The sequence below is a fragment of the Chanos chanos genome, chromosome 12 (assembly GCF_902362185.1).
Source record: "Chanos chanos chromosome 12, fChaCha1.1, whole genome shotgun sequence".
Lineage (NCBI taxonomy): Eukaryota > Metazoa > Chordata > Actinopteri > Gonorynchiformes > Chanidae > Chanos > Chanos chanos.
In genome coordinates this window covers 8,223,591-8,244,781 of record NC_044506.1, presented here as the reverse complement: position 1 = coordinate 8,244,781, position 21,191 = coordinate 8,223,591, and the positions used below count along the sequence as shown (strand labels likewise).

The 21,191-nt window shown below is 40.2% G+C and overlaps 1 protein-coding gene across 1 annotated transcript; it reads right to left on the bottom strand.

Annotated features, from left to right (window-relative positions):
- Positions 1–11,199: 11,199 nt before the first annotated feature.
- On the bottom strand, positions 11,200–18,172 carry LOC115824698 (probable C-mannosyltransferase DPY19L4). The gene is made up of 19 exons (XM_030788456.1): positions 18,094–18,172; positions 17,822–17,995; positions 17,399–17,523; positions 16,994–17,084; positions 16,497–16,618; positions 16,249–16,394; positions 15,890–16,013; positions 15,447–15,581; positions 14,785–14,916; positions 14,425–14,526; positions 14,232–14,305; positions 13,853–14,011; positions 13,227–13,346; positions 12,720–12,840; positions 12,515–12,571; positions 12,165–12,247; positions 11,875–12,007; positions 11,572–11,730; positions 11,200–11,442 (listed from the first exon to the last, which is right to left on the bottom strand). The coding sequence occupies exons 1-19, from the start codon at positions 18,170–18,172 to the stop codon at positions 11,278–11,280; spliced, it is 2,301 nt and encodes a 766-aa protein (XP_030644316.1). The 3' UTR covers positions 11,200–11,277.
- Between the last annotated feature and the right edge of the window lie 3,019 nt (positions 18,173–21,191).

Sequence of the window (21,191 nt, the reverse complement as noted above, 5' to 3'; positions counted from 1 at the left end):
GCACAAATGCAGACGTTCTGCCTCAGCCTGTCTAAATTTATAACTTATTTTCTCATTCTTTGCCCTTTGAGTTCATTATTATATTTTCATGTACTGAGTGATATGTTTGGTTTATTATTTAACTGTAACAAATTGAGCAACTGTAACTTTCGATCTTTGTGTATGTGTGTGTGTGTGTGTGTGTGTGTGTGTGTGTGTGTGTGTGTGGTGTATATGAGGGACCCAGGCTGAGAGACAGGTTTGTGTGAGTGCTTTTTTTGTGGGACATATTTTCCATTGAAATAACAGTCCTGTCCAATTCAGGTCTGTATCATTCATTTTATATATGCATCTTTGCCTTTCTTTCTTTTTGCTTTTGTAGACAAACTGGTGAAAATTATAGGTCTGTGCATGTGACATTAAAGCAAAATGAAAAAGAAAAAATTAAACAAAGCTTGATTTTTATTTTTGTTGTTTTGTTTATTTTGTAACATCTAAAGCAGTAAATACAGAAACAAATGAACCATGAATCAATTTTTTACATCTGAGACACTGACTTTTTTTTCTTTTTTCTTTTAAAACTGGCAGAGTGTGTTAGTGTGATATATTGAGTGCATTTTATTTAAGTTAAATACATTTTTGAGAGAGAGGGAGAGAGAGAGAGAGAGGGTGGGGGAATTTGTCAGTCAAACTCTTCAGGAGATGTGCAACTGTATGAATATGACAGCTTGTCTGTATGTGTGCAGAGGCCCCAGACCAAGTTCTCTTGGTTTCTTCACGGAAAATACTATTTCAATATGCAGGCCCCTGTGCTACATAATGCATGCCCTTACCCGCCAAGGAGGCGACAGTGGACCGTTAAATGTGTCGGGGGAAACCACAACTGCTTACAGATTTTTTAGATTTGTAGGGCGTTTGGTCAGTTACCCCTCATCTGCCATTACATTTCGCTCAAGGCCCGTGTGGTTAGATCAAGGCAAGCAGCCACAGTCTTTGCATGCTCACAGAAAGTTGATGCAAGCGATCGACTCAACGGATGAAGCTGTGCGCCTGCTCTCAGTCCGATTTATAGAAAACCTTTGCTCATGACAGAAAACATTGCCTGATCACAATAAAAACCGAACGCATATCCTTGGATAGGGCGCTTTCATTATTTAAAGCTGTTTTCGAAGGGGCACATAAAACATTTGTAAGAAAATATGGCTCATCTTAATCTGTTTTGATCCAAAGAAAACGTTATGTCTGCGGTTCAAAGAAACTTGTGTACATGATTAGGTTTGTAAAGATCTGATAAACTGGAAAAATTATATTTACGTCCTCGTATGGGTACATAGTTTTCTTGCTGTCAAACACTGTCTCAGCAGCATCACAGGCAGTAGGAGTGTTCACGGACGCAATATTTGCTTGGCTTCAAAGTTTTATTAAAGAGAAACCACAGGTGGCTGATCAAAATTTCAGATACGGGTGGGAGTGGCTTAAGATGTAGTAAGAAGTTTACTGCATGTTGGCAGTTGTTACAAATGACCAAAACAACCTATGCGCAGTGGCGCCAAAACGTTCCTTGAAAAGTTCGGCATGAATGTCTGGCTCCTGCTACTTTGCTTGAATGCTTTGAAAAGTAAGTTTTTTTCCTTTTAACATCCTGACTAATTAAACTGAGGCAAAGTGTGAACATATGTCTGAAACATCCAACTCATTACAGTAGAAAAAGTTCGACTCGGTGTCTATCAGCATTAATGAGAATATTTCATCGGTGTTGTTGCTGTTCTGTCACTGAAATAGAGCACTGTTCCAGTACACTGGCACGGATATTTTAAAAGCTATATTAAAAGATTGGCTTCAAGAATTCAAAGAGTTGTAGTCACAGAATTTCTTCCCTTCTTGAACCAAGCATATGTTTAAAATATTATGCGCACTTGTGGCATTTTTGAAAATTCCCTAATTTTTGAGAATGAAATTACCCGCACGATACGCAATTAATTACTTTTTTCTGGATACCAAACGAGAATAGGGAAACAATAAAGATGGTTAAAATTTTCTGAAATAATGAGAAGCACACAAACCGTATAATTCTCCGATTTAATTGTTTGTTTTACGTATTTTGCAGATACTCGCTCCTATTCTATTATAACCCAAACGCCAGACATAGTGGAGGTGCCGAGTGGTGGCCGCATCCAGCTGAATTGTCATGTTCAGGACGTCTTGACGGAGTGTCATGCAATTTCCTGGTTAAAAGTGAACTCCAGGACTGGAAAACTGGAGCAAAGTAATATAACTACGAACGCGTCAGGAATCGATAACAAAAGTTGCACAGGAACGATTTCAGCGGCAACCATGGAAAACTCTGGCATCTACTATTGCTTGGCTGCGCATAGCTTAATGGCGTACATCGGCAATGGATCCAGGGTTATCGTCTCAGGTAATACAGTGATATACAGAGGTTGACGAAACCTAACGCTGGCTGGTCCCGTGTGCTCCGTTTTCCTGATTTTGTGCAGTTTGCCAACAAAGTTTTGCGTCATTTCTAGATAACAGCGTCAAACCCTCCATCACTATTTACTCTCCGTCGGAGGGAGACGGTTACAACGTTCCTCTCATCTGTGTGGTGACGGGCGTTTCGCCTTCTCAGGTCCACGTGCACTGGATCATAGGTAAAAAAGAGGAATCGGGATGGACAGAACCAGCTTGGCCCAATGGCACTGATTCGGGTGAATCGACCGTGGCACAGATTCTTATAACTGAAGAGGAATGGAGGAATGCAGCCCAGTTTCAATGCTTGGCACAAACTGGTGGTCGAAATTTCTCCAGAACTCTGTCAAGAAATGAACTGGGTAAGATACGCTACTGACAAAAGGTGTTATTTTGAAATGGCTTTGAATAGACTGTAGCCTTGCTCTTTGTAGATTAACTGCCGATGATGAATGTATTTAGATTCCTGTCGGATGTGTACGTGGGTTCTTTTTGGCGTGTGTGGAGCTGCTTTTCTCACCATTCTCATGGCTCTAATAGCTGTTTTTTACATGGACAGAGGTATGACTTTTCATATTATGTTTGCGTCCCTGGTCATTTACGCGCTTCTGTTGCGTTCAAGTATTTTGTGAATATATCTGAATATTATTACCGTATATATTATGACATTAATGTGATGACGCTAAATGATATTTGACTTAAAACGTCTACAGACCTATAAACCACTGTACTCACTTACAAATATGTGAAATACATTTTAACATGTTAGGACTACATGTTAGAACGTTGGTGAAAAGTTTTTTGAAAAAGGAGAGAGCGCTTTTGGGAGGGAAATCAAACCAATTCTGTGAATGATACTTCTTTCTGTGAATGTTATTTTAAAACCAGAAAAAGTAGATATTCCTTTACCGGCAGTCATATCCGTACTCTGTTGTGTGATTTCCTTGAAACCTTTTTCATTTTTCATTCGTTTATTTTCAGGGAAGAAAGTGGGAAGTGTTACCATAAGGTTTGTGTCCAAATCTTAACCCACTTCACACTAGTTTGCAGTGATATCATAATTACTTTGTTATTGATAGTTTTGACTGTAATTAAAACAGTTCTCGCGACAGACAATGTGATCCACAACTTCACGTCAGAAAACGGCATTGTGGTAAGACTTCTCCATTTATGAAAGCACTAACTTACTTTAATGCTTATATAATGACAGTTTTTCTTAATTTCTTTGATTTCACAAGTAGGCAACTTCTTTGGCAACCCCAGATGAACAGTAATTCTTGGCGTCATAAAAACTATGTGCTACAGTATCATACTTAAGACCTTTTGTGGGCAGACATTAAGGATTAGGTGTCTTATCAGACCAGTACAATCGAGTGAGTGGTTAGAGGAAAGTGGAAATTAAAGATTAAAAAACATCTTTAGCAATGTGCAGCTCTGCAGAAGACAATGAGAAACAAATGCAGTAAAACTATTCGTGTACACTGTGTATTGTCATGACAGACAATCGATTTCTTCATCCTATTCCTTTCGGCTTGTGAATACTTTGCAACATAGATTGAGAGCTGCCGCGATTCTGTTTCCGTTCTGTAAAATCTTCTCACAAATATATATTATACGACTATTAATGCCCAGGATTGCAGTGATCACAGAACTTAAACATACGTGTGATTTCATAGTTAATACAAAATGAATGTTTAGCGGATGTATCAACAAACTGTTTGGATTGAAATATTTATGTTGATTTGAAACTAATTAAACATTAGGTTCTGTTGACCTGAGAGGCTGGTCCTCTTTGAACTGATTGTTTTGCTTGCTCTCTGAACAGTTTTGGAGAAAAAAAAAACGACTTTGTAAAACTGATCAAAGCAAATGCAAAAATAAAGGAACATCCACATCAACTTATATATAGTTTCCGAACATGGAGCAAATACATACACATACTATGTATGTTAAATATATGTGTGCGTGTGTGTGTGTGTGTGTGTCTTTGATTATATTTCATATTTTGTCAGCTAGTTTAATGGTTTAATGTACGAGTTTTCATCGTTGGTACTTTATGGTGTTCTCTTCATTTTCTCCTTCTTTCGTCCAGAGAAACGAAAGACACACGCAGAGGACGAGTCGCATCAAACAGCAAGTCACACATCTGTAATTGTAATATTCATCTTTAGAAATCGCAACATAGTTGAGGAAACAACATTAACTGATATTAACATCGCTCACTAAAACAAACCACAGAGCTTTTTTATTTCTTTATTTTTTTCTACAGGAAGTGGAGTACAGCTGTTTGGATCTAGCCAGTCTTGGACAGCCCACAAATACAGATGTTCTGCCTAAACCCAAGTAAAAGTACAATATCACACTTCAGTTGATCTATGAAAAATTTTTAGAGTTCACTTTATGACATCACAGTGTTGTAACGCTGGGGGAAAAGTCTTTCTTGCATATTAAGGTTAATGATACCAATCAAACATTTGAACACCTTATCACATCCGAGCAGTGTTGCTAAACAGATTCACTCCCTCAGATTTGAACATATTTAAAACAGAGCAAATTTGCTCCCTCGTGGCTACAGTTGAACCCTTTGTCACTTGGATACTCCCAGTAGGACAATGCACTCTGTCACAAATCACTCATTGACTCAGAATGTTTCAGAGTGATTCCATGAAGATGACTGTGAACTCACTTTACCTGACTAGCCTGTGTTGTACTGAGAGTCATTCAGCATCTCTGGGTGCAACTGGCTGTTTGTAGCCTGAATGTACTGTCCACTGTCCAAACAGCAGCCAACGTGTGACCTCATCCTGTCAACATGGACTAATGTCTCCGTGGAATGTTTCTGACACCCAGCAGAATCTGTGCCCTGAGGAATTTAAGCTATATGGAGTGAAAAGGGGTTTCGACTCTTAATGGCTGTCCTTAATTAACTGATCACTGATTGTAACTGTCTGTCTGTAATGTGTGTCTGTACTGTATATATTCTTGATTCAGTCAAACAAGATGTCGTCTGCAAAATATGTAATCAGTGCAAAATTACATATATTTTAAATGAACTGATTTCAGTTTAAACATAAACATGCCTTGCACACTCAGAGCAGTTTTAAGAAAAATACACTTGTTGTAAAATTTTTCAAAGCCAAATTGACTGTATTGTCTGAAGTTTAATGAAACAGGTTCACAGCATCAATTTTCTAAAGATTTCATATCACAGGTAATATAATATAATATAATATAATATAATATAATATAATATAATATAATATAATATAATATAATATAATATAACACTCTCTCTTTAGTTTTATTACCATCAACAAAAATCTCAGTATTGCAGGAATATCTCCACATTGATCTACTGACCATTAATAATGTAAAATTTATACTATCCAGCAGTGAAAATGTTTTTTGATGTTGTTGTTGTTTTGTTTTGCATCAGTTACATCTGATCAAGACAAACTATAAGCTCTTCGGATATTTCAGTATGAACATGAAGGTGAAGTTATTACACCTTGTTGTGTATGAATTGGTATTACATATAGCTTGAGTATTTGTTTTTAATCACTCTGTGAACATAAACGTGATTTAAAGTGACATAACTGCATGCAGTGTGTGCACAAGAAGAGCATTCCCCAAAGGAAATGGTTTAAAACCCAGAAGCCTCCACAAGGTGACTTCTGTCGCCCTCTGCTGGTGAGGACATATTCTGAAGCCTATTTTCCAAAATCAGCTGTTTTCCATTGTCTCAGAGCTGTCTTGACCAGCCTCAGATAAAAAAATGAAGTAAAATCCTATCAAGGTTTACAAAGTCATTACTGCCTTCTTCTTAGGCCGCAAGCCACATGTAACTGTTTTCAAACTAAAGAACAGAATAACTGAGTGATACAAGTTATGAGTGGAAGTCTTATTAGAATCATTTGAAATGGATCATAAATCACAGAGCACATACCATAAATAGTTTTAAGTACTTCTATTTATTTACATTTATTTTTCATTCATTCATTTATTCATTCATTTGTTCATTTGCTCATTCATTCATTCAGCCCTCAGTGGTGGGGAAACACAAGAGTACTAGACCTGCTGAACTGGGGAAAGGGAGGAAATAAAACAAAATAAAATTAAAATAAATTTAAAAAATAAAATAAAACAAGTTAAAATACAATAAAATAAAGTAAAACAAAATGAAATCAAATAAAAGAAAAAACTAAAATGATTTTTCTCTGACGTGGTTGCGCTGTGATATTTAAAAAAGATTCCTGATGGTGTTTATGATGCGCTGAAGCAGAGTCATATTTCGCCTTTTTCCATCTTGCCCCTCATCTCCTCTCTCCATTTTCTCTGTCTCAATTTCCTTTCTCACATTTTCCATTTTTGCCTTTTTAGCCATCTTCTCGTGCTTTCTCTTAGCCTTTTCTTCTTCTCTTTTCAGTTTTTTCAGTCCTCTCTGCCTCTTTCTCTCCTCATTCTGTCTTTCTTTAAGTTCTCTCTTGCTTAATTTCCCTTCTGCTCTTTGACAGAACTGACTCTGCTTCATCTCCTCAATCAACTTGTGTTTTAAGAACGCCACAGTGGGCATGGCTGTCATCATGCAGCTCTCTCTCTCCTTCATCTCTCTAACCAGTTCAGCCCACTCTCTGTTCTTCACCTCCATCTCCATCTTGTCTTTCAGCCACTCCTCTGCCTTCTTTATCAGTAACTGCTCAAGTCCAGCCTTCTCTTTCTGGAGGGCTGCCACATACAGCTCTCTGTCCTTCAGTTTCAACAGAAATTCATCTGTGGATCTCTCTTCTCTTTTCTCTATCTCTTCCTTCTCCTTGGTCCAGGTCTCCTTCTCCCTGGTGGCCCTGTCCTCAGTCTCCTGCAGCTGTTCCACATGCCGCTCTAGGGCAGCCTTCAGCTGTTCCGTCTCTTGCTGCAGAGTCCTGTTGACGTCCTGCACAGCTCTGTGCCTCTCAGCCATTTCTTTCTCCATGTTCTCGGCGGCTTTTCTCATCCCCGCGATGAGGCTTTTCTCTCTCATTGTCCCGTGTTCTTTCTCTAGTTTTCGTATTTTTTCGTGCAGTTCCCTCTCTCGCGTCTTCTCCTCTTTCTCTTTCGCTAATTCCTCCAGGGCCTGCTCCCTCTCTCGGTTCATTTCCTCTCCTTTTCTCTCCAGAGCCTCTATCACTCCCTTGAACTCCCCTCGGAGAGCTGTCTCCCTCGTTTTCTGCTCCTCTCTGTCTGCAGCTCTTTCTCTTTCCAGTTGCTCTATCTCCTTCATTCTGTTCATCGCTTTTCTTGCCATCTCTTCCTTTTCTTTCTTGTGCTCTGCTTCCATGCACTCCCTCTCGCTGAGCAGTTTTTTCAGTATGTCTTTCGTCTCTTCCCACGGTGCCTGGACCTGCCTTCTCTTTCCACTCAGTAGAGTTTCCTTCACAGCGTTCAGCTTTTTCAGCTCAGTCACCCACTGCTGAAACTCCGCATAAGACGCCTGGTACCTTTCGATCTTTAGCCGGAGCGCGTCAATAGTCATCTTGTAGGCTCCTTCTGTCTCCTCTCGCTCGTTCTCCATGAGGTGGAGGCATTTTTTCAGCCCAGAGACTATGTTCTTTTGCTCCTCGAGCTCCACTGCTTTAGCGGCTTCAAACCTTTTCCTGTCCTCCTCCCAGGCCTCTCTCTCTCTCTGCAGCACAGCTGCCATCCTCTCACACTCCTCCTTGGCAGGTGCACCGCCCTTTAAAGTCTCCTTAACTGTCTCCATTAAGTCAAGATAAAACCTACTGCAAATAAAGAGAAACAGATTCAGAACTGAGTAGGGTTGCGCATAGAATAGCGTGTAGAACATAAACTGAACTATGAACCAAAGGTCTTGAACACATGCTAAATGCTGGTTAAACCCTGGTTGATTAGTCCTGAATGAATGAATGCGTATTGGACATCCACCGTCTGTAAAGTGAACATTTCATATCTAAAACCACATTTCTTCATTTTTTTACTGTCTTTTCGTATATAAAAACGTTTTGATGTAGCTTAATTATTTCGGACAATGAGCGAAAGCTCCTATTCTACATTCGTACGGGCTACTGCAAGATCTAGCAAATTCACCTAGATAATCCGCCTAGATTCCTATTATTTGCAAGGAAATAATGTTTTCAAATTATCCAGCGTTCACATGACCGACTTTACGATAACTTGACTTTAGTTTTGTAGAGTCTTGTATTAACATTGTGCTTTAAACTACGATAGGCGAAGCGAACCACCACTGCGAGATCGGCGGTCGAGGCCGGCTCGGGGCAAATCCGTACCGGCTAGATTTTACTCAAGTAGAGTTTAGACCTAAATATAAATGTCTTTTTAAAAATATCTCTTTAAAAAACCCAGTTGCTCACCTTTCATAAAAGTCCTGTTTAGACGTCGTAGTTTAAATTATTTGATAACTCAGGTGTAGCCTACTCTCTCAATCGCGTTTTAATCGAATGGTTTTGTTTTCACTGCGATCCCCAAGGAAATAGAGATTCTCGTTCGACGTCATAACGGTGGGATTCCATGCAATGAGCACAAACCCTACTTTTGCTAATATGAGTCTATTTTATCATTGTAATATTATAGTTGTGATATTTTATAATCCTTGTAATTCCAAGAAGTAACGGGGGAGTCACAACCTCAGTCGTGATTTATCAGCCCATCACATAAAGTACGGGGATTCAGCCTTTGGGCAGGTGTTGTTATTTGTCCAACGACAAAGTTTTCAGCATGTATGTCTCGTCAGTCAGTCAAATCAATCAATCCTTTTTTTAATCACCTGCACAAAGCTTCAGAACTGAATTTTGTACCACATTATTATTACCTCGGTATGGCGTTAGACTCTAATGGCCATTGTTGTATACTTGGGAGGAACAAAGGCTTTCCGTACAAGACGAAGACAGTTATCATACAGGAGGCGCTCTACTCTCTCCATTCCATCCAATTATCAGTTTTATATTCAGATATGAAATTATCTGGGGACAGGCAGAATGAGCCCAAAGTCTCTTTGTGTCAATGAGCAGACATTACTCAAAGCGAGGATAACGGCATGTTTGTGGTTTTAATGGTTTTTAATATGACAGCATGTTTTGCTCAAAACATAAAATCAGATATAACACAAACAACATTTCATCATTTAAATTTGCAATCGTCCACCTGCTCAAAAATACGTAAAGAATTTGAGAGCATTTGCTTCTCAAGGACACACAACACACTACTGTCTTAGCTCCACGTATCTACAGAAGGCAATTATATAATCAATTACTGAAGTCTGAGGTTTCTCCGAACATATTAGGACTTAGCTAATGTTTAATGAGAGGGTGGATGGTGTAATTGTAACTGATTCCTGAAAGGATGCATGAGTGAAGTTTCTATTAGACAAGCTCTTTAAAAAAAAAAAGGCACGAGAAATATTCCAATTTCCTCTCAGGGAAACAAATAAAACTCTGAAATATTGATATTCTACTTGCATAAAAATGGATCATATTTTTTGTACTAAATTGCCGAAGCTGCACAAACAGTTTCCTGTACAGTTAAACGTAGAGAACATAAGACTGTCAAAACAAAAAGAGGGGGTTTGTCTCTTCCTTGACCTTTCAGGGTAATCTAATCCACATTCACATGGTGCATAATCATGATTACAGAACGTCTAGGGTTACTAGAACTACATGAAAATACTACATGAAATACAACAGTATTTCTACATGAAATACAACAGAACTGACCAAAAACAAACAAACAAACAAACAAACAAAAAAACAACAAAAAACACCCTCACACATCTGAACATTTCATATGAATCACAGACAGAGATCTGACCGACAACCATGCTCATTCCAGCACTTTCCAAGAAGTCCCTGTCCCCTGTGCTCATTCCTTGGAGGGCAAGAAAACTGGTTAAAGCAATACGACAAGAGCTATGTTCTGTCATGGTGTTGCTAGTAACAGCCGGCCATTTGAAATCAGTTACGACAAGGAGAGGGATAACAGAGGAATGTGTAAGATCAGTTCACCAGGAAAGGTCAAGTGTTCAGTTCTAACATTAATGTTATACGCTGTAGCCACACTCAAACACACACACACAAACACACACACACACACACACACACACACACACAAGGAGTTGTTGGGTAAAGGCGTAGAGGTCAAGTGGCATGAGAAAGCAGCAAAAAAGAAAACAAAAAAACCCAAAAAAATCAGGGTAGCCTTAGAACTTGTCCTCACTACCAGTCATTATTCTTTGCCTGTTCTCTTTGTGACCACGAACAGGCAGCACCATATCAGATACCAAACTCCTGAACAAAATAACATATAACATATAAAACAAACTGCTAGCACAAATACACACGCACAGCGTGTGAGAAGGAATGAGAGTAAACGGGGTTACAGTACTTGTCCATAAATGGCAGCCTTAACTCCTATTTGATAAACTAAATACAGTATGGAACCTCTTTGCACATGGCATGTTTGACCATATAAGGTCACAACAAAACAGAGACGCTCCAGTTTAGACATGCAATAACTATGCAATCTCAGGTACAGTGTAGAAAGAATGAACGAAGCTGTTTTTTTTTGTTGGTAATGTTGTTGTTGTTGTTGTTGTTTTTCACTGAGAAATATGATTAATTTGACCTTCTTTGCGGCTGAATTTGTGTAGCATTTAAAACACTGCTGTATGTGATCACGACTTCACACACTCATTCGACGTGAATACAATCTCTTTCGCTTATCCACACACAATCAAGACGGTCCAAGTTAATCAGACATTGCACATAAACAAAGTTATTCTGCACTGTGCATAAAAATCAGCATGTAAATCTGCTGGACTGATCAGTATTGGAAGGAGACGACTGAGTTGACTCTGTACACATGGTAGGAGCGATTCCAGAAGACCCGTGTGAAGTAGTTGGTGTAGGGTGAGTAGTTCATCTTGATCTCGTGGCAGAAACGCCCATATTTGGAGAAAGCATACATCTCGCCTTTATCGTAGACCACCTTATTGGAGAAAAGACAAAAGATGACATAGAAAAGCTAAAATATGAGCGCTGGTAATAGTCTTCGCTTCTGCTATTGATCTGTGTGAAAGATACATGTGGTTAAATGTTTGGAAGGTGGGAGACTCACGTGGCCATTGGAATAATCCAGAAGATCTTTGATCCTGCAACCCTTCATTGGGCTCACTTCATTGCAAAGAGATTCCTCGATGATGACGTAACTCGTTTTGTGTGACATCAGGATCTTGTAGACGTCCTCTGCGGACCTCATTGCATAGACCTGGTATGTCTGCGCGCGGACAAGACAAGAAAAACGTGAATGTGAATGTCTCTACACTGCAGTGTCCAAAATGAGTTCAGACACTGCTCTGAGATCAGTAGATGAAACTGTCTGTCTGTCTGTCAATCAGGTAAGGTTTTTAAGCAAACTTACGCTCTCGCTCCTCCGCAGAAGATTGATGTCTGTATAGAGAGGCAAGCTGGTCACCGCCCAACCTGAGCATAGCTTCACCGTTCCCAGCAGCTGAGGACTGGCAGCAAACACCGCAGCAACTGGGGCCTGTGTTCTGAGAGAGCGTAAGACGCAGACAGAGGGGGTGAGCATCGAGACGGAGGGTGTGACAGACATAAGAGAACACGCTCTCGCACGCTCAGTGCAGGTTTTGAATTAAAGGAACTTTCCAGAAGAACGGCGAGGTGAGGATTCAGCAGACGTCTACTCACTTGATCCAATTCATCAACTCCACTGTGTCGGGATCATAGAATTCCTGCAACTCTGAGAGTTCCGTCAGAACCCGTGGAAAATACTACGAAGAAAAGACAAGCAAAGACACTAAACCAAAGAAAAGAAATGTCACAAAATCATAACTCACTAAGTTACTACTCCCAATAAATTTTGTCCAAGTCAAAGGCAAATGCAACATGTTAGGATTTTTTTTAAAAAATATATAGGTCCACATTAAATTCTGCAATGTCTGGATAATGGAGCATAAGTATATTCTCTGTACATTCACTGGTATAGCAAAAGGAATGCTTTGAGGTGAATGACTATCGAACATCCAAAACAAACTGACCTCTCGCCACAAACTGAAACCAATGATGGTTGGAACCGCAGTGCTCAGTATTAATGCCTATGACCAGAAAACAGGCAAAGAGAAGAAACAGAATTAACTGACTCATTTCACACTAAAGCGTGGAAGACTTTTCTATCCGCTGATCGTGTCCACTTTATCAGTTCATGGGGCTAAACCATGGTCGTACTGTGTGTGAATATCTCACCAGTACTACAGGGTGAATGGATTTAAGCTTCAGCCACTTAAAGACGGTCATCCACAGCTCAGGAGAACACACACCGAACGCTGTGAACATGCACACGTATGGTGTCCACAAGTACTTCAGCCTGCGGGATACAAAACATACACGGAGAGTGAGTACACACAGAGTTCAATGAACAAAGCTCTGAATAATGCAATATGCTTTGAGTGTGGTTGGTTTAACCACTCTGTCAGGAGAAAAAGGACATTGTGTCTGTGATTATGCTGAGGATCAGAGTCAGGTTTCAAGGTGGGTCTGGTATTATTTTAAAATACAAACTCTGGTGCCGTATTCTTTTTTTTGAGAACTAAATTTAAAAACTGAGGGGGGTCTCACACTACAGGCAATGACGTATGAAATTCACACCTGATTCTATAAACATTTACATATGAATCCATATACAGAGGTCTCGGTTTTTAGAGCGTGGTCCTTTTCAAATGACTTTTTCCCACTTGTTTATCGCTCTCTCACCCCTCAAAGAGCATGGCCAGTGCTCCGAACAGCAGCGTGTGGAGAACGTGATAGATAACTTCCGGCTGCTCTCCTATCCAAGCATCCTCCAGCCGCACGCTGGTCTTTACTGGCTCACCACTGTCAACACAGACCATTTGAATAATTAGTTATTGTAAACAAGCATCATAAATATTGTAAATGGACTCTTCCTCCTATTATTCCAAGGCCTCACGCCGCCGTATCACTGGATATATATATGTGAACAGTACATTAGGAACCCGCAGCTTAATTCTACAGCAATTACAGTAGATTTTGACGGGTATTTAATCATGTGTTTTCTTTTTTTTTTTTTATATCCTTCATACAGTGTCTAAAATAACTGTCATCTGTAAACGTTAAACACAAGAATTTAAAAGTTATTTTGCCTCAGAACATGGCATAAAAAGTACATGAGAAAAGGACACAAAGATTACAGTTAATTTACACTTCAACAAAAACTTTTTTCCCCTGGTCGTTTTTTTCTTGTTTAGAAATAGCATGCAGCATCGGCGCATCATCAGCGCTGAAGGGTGGGAAAAATAACAACTGATCCAAACTTAACAAATACCACTTTTCTGTCAAAGCTTAAGTGAGGCTTTCCTGACCTCAGTCTCCTGTAGATAGACTGCAGCGTGGACAGGAGACAGACCAACAGGACCAATACATAGAAAGGCAGCACAGAGGCCTGAGTGAGCCGCAGAAAGAAATCCTGACTGGGCGTTTGGAAGCCCTCTTGGCACAGAAGGAGGTTGGTGATAAAGTCTCTAAAAGAAAAAGTAAGCAAAGAACCTGACAAAAATGAGTCAATATTTCAAAACGATTATGTTCCATTTTTTACAGAGCCTAGAGCAAAGTCTGTATAATTCAAAATTAAGTTTGCATATTTGCAAACTCAATTCTTTTTCTGTTTTTTTTTTTTAGTTTGTTTGTTTTTTTTGCTACAGTGTAACTGATGAAACACTAGGTCAAAATATGAAAACGTACGTAGTTGAGTTGAGTCCAAATTTAACTTCCAAAAACTTCAGTGAGAAGTCACTTTCATTGACAGGAATTATTTTCTAGAGAAAAAAATCAAACGACACATTAAATGCATTTTACAAACAAACCATTCATTCATCTGACTGAAAACACTCTTATTCACAATGATAAGCAAGCCAAACAGTCATTTTCCTCTTACCTTGACTACATAGTTGAAGGTGACGGCTATGGTGAAAACCAGATAAAAATGCAGGAGTATTTTCATCAGTCTTGCCACCAGGGGGCCCACTTTCATGTTTTGCTGAAAAGTGTGTTGAGAATTTGAAACCGTATATTTGCCAAGTCTATTACACTGAAAACACAGTTCTAATTGCTCAGAAATCAGTATGCTCGTTTGAGTCCGAATCGAGAGTTTAAACATTTAGTTTGATTCGTACTTTAATTAAAAAGAGGAGGTCGTTTAACAGTTGTGGTTAAAGGATCTGTCCCCTGCCATTCTGCAGTTGCTCATTAACCTAACTGATGTTTGTTTCTACATTTCTCTGCGGGGAGTTTTTACCTGAAAGGACCTGGCCAGCAATGAGCCAATGAGGAGGCTGAGGAGAGGTGAGCAGAGCAGGCTGGGTTTCTGGTACTGCAGCACATAAGCCAGAAACAGGGAGCTCAGGTATACCTTGTGTATGTCTGCCATCTGTCAATCAAACAGAGGAGACAGAGTTTGAGGAGACGAACAGTTCTGCGGACCTGACCATGAAAGAGCCCATCACAGACAATGACTGTCTGCACTGTGCACATTCAACTCGCTCATCTATCAGAACAATACAGAACATAATTCAGTTCGTGACAGTCTTATCAAGCAGGACCGAAAATTATTACTATTCATGTCAGAGGTCCCACACCTCTGGAGCCTCATTAGGGTTAAGTGCCTTACTCAGGGTCACACTGGCAGGGACCAGTCAAGCCTGGGGTGTGAACCCTTTGCCCTACATTTACTATGCCTGGGGGCCCTTACCACTGTTCCAATACACATTCCATCGGAATACAAACAACAACAACATTCCGTAATGCGATACAGAAAGTTCTGGTCAACTGAAAGCCGAGTGAGAGCCAAGCCTTTCAATTTCTTCGTACTTAAGCCATACGTGTACATAAGGCAAAAGCAAATATTAGTGCCTGTCTAAAAAATGTAAGAGAGTAAATGTCAAGTCATTGATTCTGTACCTTACGAGACGGCAGCAGGTCAAAGCAGTCCAGCAGGAACAGGGCTATGCCCTGAACAAACAAGACATAGTGACTCTGGTCCCACACCACTATGAAAGTGAAGGTCGTTACACTCATCAGGAGGTAACAGAACATCTGTAACACAGTTTTAACAGAACTTACTTTAACATCAGTTCATTTTCAACACTCTTTCATACAGCAGAACACACATTGTTGGACACAGGAGGCAGTGCTCATACAATCAAACCCCATGACCTCACCATTCTCATAAGACAACCATTTCAAGCTTTCTCACCCCACACTCTCAGACTGAAGTACACACTGTGTGGTAGCACATTTGAACAAAGGAAAGTCACATCAGGCTTTGGAAGACTATAATAATGTAACTAATACATGAGTGAATGAATGGGCTGTCTTGCAGGCGTTTATTACAGCGGTGTTACCTCAGCGGCTGAGCTGATGTTGTTACTGAGAAAACCAGTCAACGCTGCTACTTGGCAGGAAAAGTATGGCAGGGCCCAGTTGTCCCTTAGAGGTATAGCATAATCCACCTGGGTTGTGTCTGGTCTGCAATTCAGAAATGAAAAAAAAAAAATTCTTTATCAACAATAAAACGGTTCGTATTTGAAAGAGCCGAAACAAAACGTTTTGCAAACAGCCTAAAGTTCAGACTCAGGTCTTGAGCTTGGTATGTCTCTACCCTGACAGCAATGTTAGTTGCTCGAAACCTAAACTGCCAGTGCGCGCGCGCACACACACACACACACGCACACGCACACACACACACCCACACCCATCGCACCTGTTAATGATGTACCACGCCACCGCCAGCATCCCTGCTACCCACGTGCCACTCATCACCCAGCTGGACACAAACAGAGCGGTGACGTACACCGCCTGCAGACCGAACACCACGCCAATGTAAAAATATACCGGCTCTATGATGTCCTGCAGAAGTGAAGAGGTAGACATCCATGATACAGACCCGCCTGGCAACTTGCCGCTCACATCCTAAACTTGCCTGCTGATTAATAGGTATGAGAAGTCTACCTGACTGCCTGTGAGCCTGTACAGGAGGCTGGTGATCAGCTCAGGGTAGAGGGAGAGCTGCTCTACCGCGTTGATGGTCTGAGACGACACGGTCCTGTTGTCACGCGTGAGCTCATACACTCCTGAACAGCGGCAGAGGAGCAGAGATCGTTACAGAAGTCACACAACAAGAAACCTCTAAGACAGTGAAAGGAATGAACACACTGTACAGTAGATTTCGTTTGAAAGGGGGGGCGAACGCTTCATAGATGGCAAGTCCACTGAAACAGTGAAAACAGTGTGAATGAAAATAGAGGTCTTTAACAGTGGTTAGACCTCCACGTACTACAGGTTTTGATGTTGGCATCTTCAATGACAAAGACGTTTTTAGGCACAGATGTGTTTAGACTCCGTGCGTCTGCTTTAGGCTTGATATCACGGTGTTGTGTTCTGAAATTGGATCCTGTTAGTTATTAGCGGTTGGTCACACAAGTTAACTGGCCAAAAATATTTATCACCTCTCTCAAAAGAAGGCGCAGACAGCATGTGTTTGTAATAATAATAGTAAAGTCCACTTCCGCCCTGGAAAGTGATCTCTCGCTCCAGTTCCTAGGGGTGAAAAAAGCAAGGGAAAACATAAGTTTTGAAATAACTCCAGCAGAAATATGTGCTAATCACTGCTAATCAAACCATCTCTAACCCCTTCTGGCCTGTGATAAACTCAGTCGCGCCATTTTAATGCACTATAAACTAAGAAAGATTTTTTTTTTTTTTTAGCAAATTACTTCATAGTTCAGGAGAGACATTAAATGTTATGTATGCATTTGGTTAAACGATATTCCTTACATGTATGTTTATGGCACAAGAAGAAAGAATCAAGAGATCACAGGATGTGGTGAGTTGCTGTTGCTGTTGGTGCTCACCTGTCGGCTAGAAAACCAGAACTTTCTCTCGTGGTAGGTGGAGAGATACACAGCATACATCATACCACATGTCACTGCTGCTACACACCCAAAAAACAGTTTCACCAAGCGCTGAAGCAGGACAGCTGCAAAGAGCAGACAAGAAGGTACACAGAACGTTGAATATGCTGATTCAGGAAACAGGTGCAGCTGAGATAAAGAACCGTAACCTCCAATACTCTAAGTCAATATTATTAAAAAGTCTGCCACAGTGTTAAAACTCTCACAGTGGAAATGGTATCAGGGTTTGGCATGAAACCATCTATGTTCCAAAGCAATGGGGTGATTTATGGCAAACGCAAAAATTCACACAGCTTCAATCAACCTATTCAGACACTTTTGTTAAAACGCTGCAGAGCAAAAGCAAAAGAATTCAAATCTCACATCTGCTGATTCTTTGAGGTTTTCTGTCAGGAGGGGCGTTTTGAGAACAAGCTCCCTCGTTTCCTCCATCCTCAGTAGCAGCGGTTGAGGGGCTGTTGCCTGGGTCTTCTGTCCCCTCGTCTTCATTCACGTCTTTATCCCCATCTTTAGGACAATCTTTGCCGCTGGCCTCATCTGTTAAAGTGACGATTTCTCGCACATTATAGACAAAGCCCTCCAAAACTTCAGAGGAATATACTGCTTCAACGCGGGCTAAGAGGAAACTCTGTTACCTGTCTTCGAGTCTAACGGATCCGTTCCACTTGGGCTCTCTTCTGTGTCCTTTGCTTTTCTGCATCGCAGCTCTGCCATCACCACTATAACGTTCTTAGTGGATTCTAAGAATATATGATCAAGCACAAGCCTCTTCAATAACAACCGTCACTTTTCAGGGATATATAAGCTTAAAATGAGCTTAAACCCATGCACATGAAAACCCTAGGTAAAAGTTGAGAAAAAGATAGAAAATGTAAGAAAATGATCAAGATCTGGAGGATAGCAAGCTAGCTTCGGGTATACTCATCTAAGGTGCGAGCGGGTAGTTGATCAGGTATCAGTCGTAACACGTTCTCTAAACGATGCTTTGTAAACATGTTCTAAGGGACTAGCATACTGTCTATATAGAAACGAATCTTACCGGAGAGGATGGTTTAAAAGGTTTTCATGATGATAACTTGCTGGCTGTATGAAGGACTGATGCTTGAAGCAAGCGGACGTTGCGGGGTAGTGGGGATGTGTCCGATTCTGAAGCACAATGCGACTCGGTTCGGTTATGCACTTTATCAGTTGTCTTATCATAAAGGTTGGCAGATAGTCCACTTTACAAAATCGCTGCAGTAACTTTAGCAAATCTTCAGATAATTTCCCAACTCCACAAAGTTACTTCCTTGTCTATCTGTCCAAACTTCACTCACAAGCCTGGACCTCGGCTACGGATAGTACTGAGGGACAAATGACTTGTGCATACAACACATGAATAGCGAGACAGTTTTTCGATTTTTAATTACGGTCGGTTTTACAAATACATGGTTTTGATGCATTTATATTGTCATTGCCCACTCCACGGATCAGTGAAAACTGATCAGATATGCATTGTAGCTTGAAGGAGGGAATAAGTAAAAAATCACGTTTCTTTGCACCTGGAGAAGCCCTGTCACTGCGTTATTACAGGATACAGCTGGAAAACTGACATGTTTAAAGTGGCCTTGATCTCATTCTTAATTTCTTAAGAGAGATTCTTGTCTCTTAATTTCTCTTTCTTGGAAATGCTTTATCTTTGTGTTTTTGGTGAAATCAGGGTAAAAGATGTACTCCATTCATAGCGTTAAGTGTATGCTTGAAATTACAATAGTGTATATTTTATTGGAAATCATTTTTACAGTTCAAAATATCACGACACACACAAAAAATGTTAAGTTACAACATAACATTTACATTTCATCACTTTGCAGATGCTTTTGTCCAAAGCGACTCACCATTAATAATGTAAAAACATATCAAAAGGATGGGAAGAGTCAACATAAGTTAAGTGTTTTACTGCACTGACACACCAAATGCTATCAAAGTACTGTACAAGTTCTTAAATTATACATCAATTTTGGTTTAACAAATCCGTCATCAGAACAGATCATTGTAATACGTTAAAACTGTGGATTCATTGTCATCCCGCTATAAACACCTTTTCTCCTGAAGGTTACTTAAACCATCTTTATCAGAGGTTCGTCATCAGAAGAAACCTTCGACTTTTCATCCGGCTCTGAGTCTGAAAAACAAAATAAAACAAAATAAAAAACAAAAACAAAAGTAAAAATTGTATCTGACAAGTGTGTGTGTGCATAGAGAGATTCAAAATCACTGACTTAAAGATAAACAGTAGTGTCTTGAGAGAATTACACTCACTGATGACAGGACAAACTGATTTCTGTCTGTCTGTTTTGGGGCTTGTCTCGCGGCTGACGTCCTTGGTGGGGGTGGCTGGCTCACTGGTGGGTGTCGGCCTCTCGGTGGCGTCGGTCGTTTCCGCTGACCGGTTCAGCTTTCCGACCAGGTTTATCAAAGGCTCGTTGTCTGAGCTGTCACATGAGTCCATGTCCCTCTGTGCTAGTTCTAAAAGAGTAAAAAAAAACAAAGAAGAAGAAGAAACATGACAAAAAAGCACCACGCTTTAAAGGTGTATCGAGTTGTGACTTTTTTGTGCAGAACCACAGAATCTTCAGAAGTTATTCCAGTTTTATTACAGAGGTATGAGTTTTACAAACATGCGTATCTGGCTGTGTCAGTTTTAGATTGATCTAAAACTGTTATTCTTTTCAGAAAAACTTCAGATGAAAGACTGTAAAATACCACTTCTCTCTCTTTTTTTTTAAACTGTGAGCCCAACAGTCAGAAAACCTATGTTACTACTATGTTAATAGCGGTTAGTGCTGCTATTAAGACAAATTCAGCGAACTCACTTGATTTTGGCGTGTCCTTTTTTGAAATGGTTTCCTTTTTAGACTGTTTCTCCGCTCTTGCTTTCTTCGTCAGTTTTGTTAAGGGCTCATTGTCTGAGTTGTCTCCTGATGATGATACAATAACAGAGCAGCTGATTCAAGATGCTAGGTCTGCCCCTCCAACAATCAATGTAAACACCCTCTCCATTAACTGTATCCATTAAACAGAGGGTAAAACTGAGACTTCGGTTTGATTAAGGATGCTTATGTGACGTTTTCAAGTACTGATTTGCAGAATAAACGATGTACGTGCAAATTTTCTAAAAATCTCCTTTTTACTGTACGACGGTCGACGCTAAGACGTATTCTTGTAAATTCTTAAGGAGACCTGAAAGATTTGCGTTCTTCCTCTTTGGTTTTTTCCGTTGTTTCCTCTCCGCGGGTCTCTTCACCAGATTAATCAGAGGCTCATCATCATCATCATCATCATCATCATCATCATCATCATCATTATCTGAGCTGTCGTCTGACTCTTTAGATACTGCAACAGACAAAACAGCAGCAACAGACCGTCCTTATCTTTTCTTATCTGTTCTCGTGCCTCTAAGATGATTACGTTCCAAGCGCTCTCCGCTCTGATGACTGGATAAGTAACAGAGATACGGACTATAAAAAAAAACCCTGGTTACAGCGACATATTACAGTGCCTTAACTTTCACTTTTTTTTTTTGCGTTAAGATGGAAAAGAAAGTAAACAATTTGGGGTTCTACATGTATCTACAAGTTTAGAGTTCCAGACCATTGCCATAGCTGATGATTTAGACTTACCAGGGACTTTAGAGATGTCATTCCTCTTGGTCTGTTTTCGTTGTTTCTGAGCTGCAGGTGTCTTCACCAAG